This window comes from Epinephelus lanceolatus, chromosome 11 (assembly GCF_041903045.1).
Source record: "Epinephelus lanceolatus isolate andai-2023 chromosome 11, ASM4190304v1, whole genome shotgun sequence".
Classification (NCBI taxonomy): domain Eukaryota; kingdom Metazoa; phylum Chordata; class Actinopteri; order Perciformes; family Serranidae; genus Epinephelus; species Epinephelus lanceolatus.
Window position 1 is genome coordinate 11,942,396 of NC_135744.1, and position 9,371 is coordinate 11,951,766.

Sequence of the window (9,371 nt, forward strand, 5' to 3'; positions counted from 1 at the left end):
AGCAGCAGGTGTGCAGAGCAGGACAGGTGCAGCCGTGTGTGTCCTCTACAAACACACACACTTTGATAAAAACACACACACAGAAGACGACGTCACCACAGACAGATGTTTATGTTGTGAAGTGAAGACAGACAGACAGAAAGGAAAAAAACCAGCATGGCATCCTTCATCCCGGAGCAAGGTCTGTCCCCCCCTCTGTGTGGACGCTCTCTCCCCCAGCAGGAGCTTCCATCTCTGGGCCTCGATCCGTCTGACTTCAGCCTGTACAGCCCTCCGGCTCCTCCTGAGCCCAGCCTGTTAGCATCACCATGGCTACCACCCTCCAACAACCACAGAGACCCCTACGTCTGCTTCGACAGCCCAGAGCTGGGCCCCGTCCCCAGGGCCGCGGGTCTCCCACCAGCCTACGGAGGTTTCTTCCCTCATCTCTATGGCCTCCAGAGGCCCCTGCTCTCTAGCAGTCCCTGGTTCTCCCTGTCCTCCACGGAAGACATGCTGCGCCTGGTTCGCCCACCCTACTCTTACTCTGCCCTCATCGCTATGGCGATACAGAGTGCGCCAGAGCAGCGGCTGACGCTCAGCCAGATCTACCAGTATGTCTCCAACAACTTCCCCTTCTACAGTCGCAACAAGGCCGGCTGGCAGAACTCCATCCGCCACAACCTGTCGCTCAACGACTGTTTCCGGAAGGTTCCCCGCGATGAGAAAGACCCAGGTGAGCTTTAACTTCCTGTCTACATCACAGGCTTTGATTTCAGTTCATTTCTGCAGAATTTAAACAATCCATCACAGAATTTAGTCTTCAGTCGAGACTTTTATTTTGGTAACAAACTTGTCAATAACAGGAGTCAAATCGTTTTTTAATAGTGTCTCTAACTAAAACAACCAAAGTTTCACCAAACTCCACACAATCTTTTTATAAAACAAGATGTCTGATGCTGTTGAAGAACAGCTTCTTCTGGTTGTTTCCTGAGCTGGATTGTGATTTTTTTGTGTGAAAACACATCAGAGACACTCAGGGCTTTGCAAAGAGATAAATTAAACTCCAGTTATAACTGATCTGTTTACAAAAAGGAGGATGTTTTAAAAGTAGGTGTTTTTTAAAGGGAGTTTGGTGCAGTAGAATCTGATGTCACCTCTAAGCTGTTTCTCTCATGTTCTTATGGAAAGACAACACAAAGTGTTGAATTGCTGCTTCTTTTCTTTAACCTCCTCCTTCTCCTCCTCTTCCTCCTCCTCCTCCTCTGCAGGTAAAGGAAACTACTGGACTCTGGATCCAAACTGTGAGAAGATGTTTGACAACGGAAACTTTCGCCGCAAGAGGAAGAGGAAGGCGGATAACGTAACCACTGGAAAGAAACCCTCCTCTTCCTCCTCCTCTGACTCCTCATCATCAGAGCCCAGCCCAAAAATTCCCAGGAGCGGCAGCACTGAGTTCCCTGCTCTCTCTGACGACTCCCCCAGCGTCAGCAGCTTCCTGTGTGACATCCAGGACTCTCTCCTCTCTCCTCTTCCTCATGTCAGCCCCCCCTCGATGTACACGCAGGTACTGGGCCAGGCCTCCCCTCCTCCTCATCCACCTCCTCCTCAGGGATACTCATACTCACCTGGCGCTGTGGTGCCACAGTGGGACACCTGTAGCTCCTCCTCCTCCCTCCATCACTCCTCTCCCCCTCCTCCTCTCCTCCCCTCCTCCCAGCTGACTCCCCCACACCTCTCCTCCTTTGCTGACCCTCAGCCCGGCTCACCACCACTCTACGTCAACCTGCAGACGGCACCCTGTTTCCTGCCGGACCTCCAGGAGGCCCAGCAGCTGCAGCAGCTTCAGGCCCAGTGTGGGCCTCTCTTCTCTGGGGGCTTCTCTGATGCTCTGCCCCTCGACTCTCTGGTCCTCCAGCAGTGACACAAACTGACGGTGATGCTTGCAGAGAATGTCTCGTGTTTACACTGAAAACTGATGTGAATCTGATGTTTAATTTTAAAGTTTGTAAAAAAAATTATAAAATGTCTCAAGATGAATGTTTGAATGAATTCAAACCAGCCAGAACGCACTGAGCTCGCTGTAAAGAGTGTTGGAATATTTTTATTTATCTTTTTTTCTTAAAGTTAAAAAAGGGGGTGAATGTTTTTTATAATGTAAATATCAAGTGAATATTTGTATTTGGAATAAAAAACAAAAAATGTCAATTTTGTTTCCATTGTCACAGATTTACTCACCAAATGTATTGAAATAACAAACTGAGTTAATTCAGTGAGAAAAAACAAAGTATAATGGATAAAAATGTCTAAATTAGATTTAATGTAAATTTAATAAGGAAGAATTAAACTTAAAATTGAATTTGATCAACAAAGAAACTAAAAACAAATTCTTGTTAAACACATCAGGACGTACGGAAGAAAACAGAAAAAGAAGAAAGCTCTAAGTGAAATAAAAATCCAGTTAAGACTCAAGAGTGAAATGTTCAGGTGCTACTGAGCAGGTAGACTTTAAAAAAGACGTTTGTAACAAACATTAGCATTTTCACAAAGTTTTCACATGGTTTTACAGGGATAAAATCAGTGTTAGCTTCTAAAACAGGCTAACAACACTGCTTCATCAGCAGGCTAACTGTTAGCTTCACCAGCAGGCTAACATCAGTGTTAGCTTCTCCAACAGGCTAGCATCACTGTTATCTTCATCAGCAGGCTAACATCAATGTTAGCTTCTCCAACCGGCTAGCATCACTGTTATCTTAATCAGCAGGCTAACTGTTAGCTTAACCAGCAGGTTAACATCATTGTTAGCTTCTCCAACAGGCTAATATCACTGTTAGCTTCATCTGCAGGCTAGCTGATAGCTTCATTAACGGGCTAACATCGGCGTTTGCTTCTCCAACAGGCTAACATCAAAGGGAACTGTCCATTGGTCCGACATCCCATTGGTTCGACCATATTAAACTCATTGTTCCGAAGTCCGTTCTGAAATCATCATGATGCCCTGTGGTTAAGGTCTGGTTAGGTTTAGGCACAAAAAACACTTGGTTAGGGTCAGGAAAAGATTATGGTGTGGGTTAAAATGAAAAAGAAAGTGACAAACACATAAGCCTTGAGCCTGCTCCGCCTCAAGCCGGTCGCGGCGCACCATACGCCCGCCGCGAGCCGTTCAGCACCGCGGACAGTCGGACTAATGGGATGTCGAACCAATGGGCTGTCGAACCAATGACATGGACCCACATCAAAGGTTAGTTTTATCAAAAGACAGACATCACTGTTAGCTTCACTAACATGCTAACATCACTGTTAGCTTCATCAGCAGGCTATCATCACTATTAGCTTTATTAACAGGCCAACTTCAGTGTTAGCTTCACCAACAGGCTAATGTCGGTGTTGCCTTTGTCAACAGGTAGACATCACTGTTAGCGTCATCTACATGCTAACATCAACGTTAGCTTTATCAACAGGCAGACATGACTATTAGCTTCACCAACACGCTAACATTAGTGTTGGCTTACCTGTTTTTTAAAAGTATTTTAGTGTTTCATCTTATCTCTTCATGTACAGCACTTTGGTCAGCTGTGGTTGTTTTTAAATGTGCTATATAAATATATAATCTGACTAACATCAGTGTTGGCTTCACCAACATGCTAACATCAGTGTTAGCTTCTCCAACATGCTAATATCACTGACAAGGCTTACATCAGTGATAGCTTCATCAGCTACAGTAAAGAAATGCCGTTAAATACAGTAAAGTAACAAATGGAGCAGAGTACATTACAAGAAAGAAGAGGTGTGCAGTAAAGAAACAAATGCAGTAACGAGCTGTAAAAAAAAAACAGTTAAATACAGTAAAGAAACTTAGAAGAGTACAGTAAAGAAATGCAGTGAAGTGCAGTAAAGAAATGCAGTAGACTAAGTTAAGTACAGTAAAGAAACAAATGTAGAAGTGTGCAGTAAAGAAACAAAGAAGAGTACAGCAAAGAAATGCAATAGAGTGCATTAAATAGAGTGAGGCTTTCAAAGCTCTACTGAGGCTTTCAAAGCTCTACTTAATGTCGCGGTCCCGAGCACTCAGTCATGTTCTTGTTATTCCTAGTCTGGCTGTCTATTTTATTCAGCATTTTATATTACTGTACTCGTTTACTGCATTATGTGTTGTGATATGTATTCTGAACTTTTTAACTTCTTAATCGTAGACTAATTCTTAGTCTGGTTTACTATTATACTTGGCACTTTACACTTACTGTACTCTTGTATTGCATTGATGTGTTGTGACCTGTATTTTGAATTGTGCTCAATGCAGGGCATCCTTGAAAAAGAGAGCTTGCTCTCAATGGACCTCCCTGTTAAAATAAAGGCTTAAAAAAAAAATTAAATAAAAAAACACAGTGAAGTACCACATTACAGTTAACTCTCCCCTCATTCCCATGAAGATCCACCAGCCGGCGACAGGTGGTGACATCAACACCTTCAAACAAACAAACAAACAAACAAACAAACAGTCAGACTGTGGTTTGAGAAACTGCTGAGTCATGTGATCCGCAGGGAGGAAACCCCAACCAGGTTTCTGTCTGTTTGACTTAGTTTCAGTGACTCAGCAGTTCATAGACGATGAAGCAGATTACAGCTCAGAGTGCAGCAGTCAGCAGATCCCACACAGGCCGACAGGTAGCGCTCAGATTTCCCACAGACTGTGAGTAACGGCAGGTGAATTGTTCTGTGGGAAAGAAGCTCAGAGGTTCATCTCAGGCCAAAAACAGATGCAAACAGTTGTTGATCAAAATGTTAATTTTTACTAATCAATTATTGATTAATATAGTGAAAAACCCTCTGAGATCTAATGTTCAATTGTGTCTTTTTGTTTGAACAGCCGTCAGTAACTCCATAATATTCAGTTTATTAAGAATTAAAGGAGAAAAACTGAAAGCCTGACAATTATTATTTTTATCATCAGACTGATTGATTAGATGTTTCTCCACTGTAGCGTATGATTAAAACACTTGGTGACAAAATAAGTCATAAATTTGACTTAGTTTAAGTAGGTGATACTTTGGTTATTTGTGTAACCCTGATTCCAAAACAAGTTGGGCGCTGTATAAATCAAATGCAATGAATTTGTGAATCCTTTTTGACCTGTGTTCAACTGAACACAAAACAATCAAAAGGTAGTGAATGTTCAAATTAATAAACTTTATTTATTTGTTGTAAATGTACATTTACATTTGTCTTTGAGTTTGATGCCTGTAACAAAAGACTGGGCCACGGCCGAGGAAAGCTCAATCGATATTTGAACATGAGCTGCCGGCTGCAGCTGTGTTTTCACATATTTTCCTTTTTAAACAAACCAAACTCAGTCCTCTAAAAGTGCACCAACAAGTGGACCAACACAAATGGGACTAGTTTCTTTTTGTGTTCACACTGTCAGTTTGTTTGAAAGAAGACTCAGTCCTCTTTCTGTTTATACTATATTCTATATGTAATATACACCGATCAGCCAAAACATTAAAACCACTGACAGGTGAAGTGAATAATATGAATCATCTTGTTCCAATGCAATGTTCTGCGGGGAAACTTGGGGTCCTAGCATTCATGTGGATGCCACTTGACACGCAGCACCCGCAGGACAATGTATCATGCCACACCACAAAAATTGCTCAGGAATGACCTGAGGGACGTGACAGAGACCTCAAGACCTTGACCTGGCCTCCAAATTCCCCAGATCCAAATCCAATCGAGCATCCTTGGGACATGCTGGTATGTCATCTCGCAACCCACAGGGCTCGAAGGATCTGCTGTGAAGACCCTGGTGCCAGACACCACGGGGCATCCCTAGACTTCCTGTGTCCATACCTTGACATGTCAGAGCTATGTCCAATCCGTAGAAGCCTCACCGTGGATGGGTGGTACATCTGGGGTACTTGCACGTCCCACAGATGCTCAGTCAAATTGGGAACTGGGGAATTTGAAGGCCAGGTCAATGTCTTGAGCTCTTTGCCACGTTCCTTGACACATGCCTGAGTAGTTTTTGTGGTATGGCATGACACATTGTCCTGCTGGGGGGGGCACTGCCATCTGGGAGTGTTTTTGCCATGGGGGGGGGTTTGCTTGGTCTGCAGCGGTGTTTGGGTGAGTGGTGCGTGTCAAGTAGCATTGACATGAATGCCAGGACCCAAAGCTTCTGAGCAGAACATTGCATTGTAACAAGATAATCAATGTTTTTTATTTCACCTGTCAGTGTTTTAAATGTTTTGGCTGATCAGTGTATGTTGACATAGTTGTTCTTTTTTTTTTTTTTTTTTACTTTGACGTGACATTGCAGCGTGGTTATGAAGCCCCTCGCTCTTAGATGAACTTAAAGTTGAAGGAAAACCTTAGTGTTTCTGTGCTGTAGACTGCTGCTGTTTGATGTATTCTACATTCCACATCTAAAGACGTTCAGTATCTTCTGTGGACCAAACCACTCCTCGTCGTGCGTCCTTGCAAGCGCTACACGCCAACGTGGTTTTTATCTGGTTTTTCAAGCGTCTAAGTGCAACAGCAAGTGATCTAGAGGGCTGAATACAAAGGAGCAGTGAGCAAAGTGAACCTGGAGCACTTTGTGTTCATACAGCTCAAGTCAAGTGAACCGCACTGTGGACTCAGACCACCTCCCGACAATTCGCTTCAGAAGGGTCTGAGTTCTCTTGGAGTGTTCACATATGCGCAAAAAATGCTGAGTCACCACATAGAAGTCATTGAATACCAGAGCTTGGTCAGTGAACTTTGGTGTCAGACACCAACAAGAAAGACATCCTTTCACGTTGGCATGATACACAGCTGGTCGCTGTTATTGGTAGACTGCACCCAGTGGTGTCAAGGGGAAACGCGGTGGTACAACAACGCTCCTGTAGCAGTTCTTTTTCTCTATGGCAGCCCGACTCCTCACCACTGATGCATTAAGAGAACTCTGTAGCTGTTGCTGTGTCTGCTGTGTGACAAAGAATGGATGAGGAGAGACTCATTGTTGAGGTCGAGAAATATCCCGAGCGAAATGACCCACAATCTTGTCATTATAAAGAGAATGGCTAAGAAGATATTGTGTGGTGAATCATAGCTCTGGAGATTGGCTCTTCAGGTGAGAATCAACTTTTGATTTTAAGGTCATGCAGAGGTGGAGGTAGTGCAGATCTTTTAGTGAAAGTAGTAATAACTTTGCGTGGTCATCTGTTAAGGAGCTGCCGCCATACACATCCAGGGTGTGCTAGAGCCTGAGCGCGTCTGAGACGGACTGACACAAATTGGTCTGACCTGTCCATCATGGGCGTCATGTCCTCCGGGCTAAAGAGGAAAAGGACCATCCAGATTGTTACCAGCTCAAAGTTCAAAGTGTCTGTGATGGGATGGAGGTGTGTTAGTGCCCATGGCATCATGGGTAACTTCACATCTGTGCACATTATGAAGCACAAAATATGACAATGGAAACAGCGTCACACTTCTTTGAAATCAGGGTGGTATAAATGTGTTTTTAAAAAGGAGGAAACAACAAAACTAAAACAGATATTATATACAAACAGACATTTAGTCAGCTTGTGTAACAATAGCAAAAATGAAATTAAGAATTTTTCCAATAGAAACTAAATTTCTGCTGCCGACAAAACTTCTCATCTCACTTCCAGGTCCACTTAAGGCTCATTTATGCTCAACGTTAAATACGGATCCGGATACGGACGGAGCCTTCTGTCCGTGCTCCGCGTTCATTTCGTCCATATTTCTGCACGTTTCCATAAAGCTTACGGATACAGGTCAAACGGAGCAGTACCACTGGGAAAGGTGGGGGCAGTGTTGCTGTCACTACCCGATAGGTAGCTCTAGTGAGACAAATAGAAGAAATAACAATTCAATTTCTTTCATCGGCAGTACTAGAGAAAAGAATTCTCCGTCTTCCAGTCGCAATGTATTTAACGGCCTCACCGACCACCGCCTCCTACAACGCTGCCCCTGTTTTTGTCTTTTATGCAAGAAGTACATTATCAATATCTCCTCCACAGTCGCCATGTTTGTTTTTGAGTTTGTTGTTGTCATAAACTTTTGACGCTGGGCTGCCTCCTGGTGGATATATTGGTTAACATCCATGCCAACGTAAAGGGCGCATGGAAGTATGTGGGCAGTGACGGTAACACCGTTTGAAAGGGACGTATACATTTTTGTACATAAAGGGAGCATAAATGAGCCCTTACTGTACTTAAACTCTTTACTGCACTGCAGTTATCTGATCATTTTAGTTTGCACACTCAGATTAATAATAAAAAATAAAATCAACTAATAAATTACAATGTACTGCTTGTACGTTTCATTTAAGCATTAGTTCACTTCAACACATGAAACGAGGGTTTTGGGGATCCTCCACTGGAACATTTAACCATCAAACACTTAAATTTCCTGCATTCTGGTGATTCTTTATTTTCCGAAATTGTGCCTTTGCTGCCTCCATTTATGGTGTGAATGTCTTTATTTTATTAAAATAAAAGTCTGTGTTTTTATTGGGGGAACAAATGCACATGTTCTAAATACTGAGGGGGACGTGATCCCCCGACATATGCACCTCTGCTTCAGTAAAAGATCTGAACTCTTCTTCTACAGCTGATATCAACATAAACACCCTGATGATCTTCTTCTCTTAATGTTGGAGGAGTTTGATGGTTATAAACCTTAACTGTATGTGAGGTCCAGTTTTTATTAAAGCCCTAGTTCAAAGCAAGTTAACGCGCATGTGTGTGTCTCCACGCTGTGTGTTTAGTCATCATGTCATCCATTGATGTGTATGTGACAGTAAATAGGCGGCACACTCTGACTGACTGATGCCATCAGCTGATCGATAGATCAATACTGCTGACAGACGTCTGATGGAGTCCAGCTGTTTACACACAACATGAGGAGTGTGTGTGTGCGTGTGTGTGTGTGTCCTGAGGGCGGAGCTGTCTGAGGACGTGTGGAGTGTAAACAAACGGCACACTTACACTGCTTTTGACCTCATCTGTCAGTCACGCACACACACACACAGATGATAAGTGTGTGTGTCATCACAGACGGCTGAAACTGATGATCTGTATTGTCACAATAAACACAGAGTATGTGTGTGTGTGTGTGTGTGTGTGTGCTTTCACTTTGAAAATCAACCTGCAGAGAAAAACTCATCAGTGTTTTTATCACCATTTTACATTTCTTTATTTGTGTTTAACAACACGTCAACACGTCACACCTGAGGGTTAACGTGCTGAACAGAAACTTTTCAAATGCACCTGATGATTAAGCTCATAAATAACAATACTAATAATAATTTAAATTAAACAGCACTTTTCAAGCTTCAATACAAAGTGCTTTATAGATTAAAAGATTTACAGAATAAAACTTTAAAA

General features: G+C 42.9%; 1 protein-coding gene across 1 annotated transcript; it reads left to right on the plus strand.

The window, feature by feature from the left end:
* On the plus strand, window positions 1-2,181 carry foxi3a (forkhead box I3a). The gene is made up of 2 exons (XM_033652057.2): window positions 1-715; window positions 1,251-2,181. The coding sequence occupies exons 1-2, from the start codon at window positions 157-159 to the stop codon at window positions 1,901-1,903; spliced, it is 1,212 nt and encodes a 403-aa protein (XP_033507948.2). The 5' UTR covers window positions 1-156; the 3' UTR covers window positions 1,904-2,181.
* The last annotated feature ends 7,190 nt before the right edge of the window (window positions 2,182-9,371 follow it).

What these genes read in the sequence shown, in the direction of transcription:
- foxi3a (XM_033652057.2), top strand. Translation starts at nt 157, where the DNA reads ATGGCATCCTTCATCCCGGAGCAAGGTCTGTCCCCCCCTCTGTGTGGA. An exon ending in CCGCGATGAGAAAGACCCAG is followed by an intron (nt 716 to 1,250) that starts GTGAGCTTTAAC and finishes CCTCCTCTGCAG; the next exon opens with GTAAAGGAAACTACTGGACT.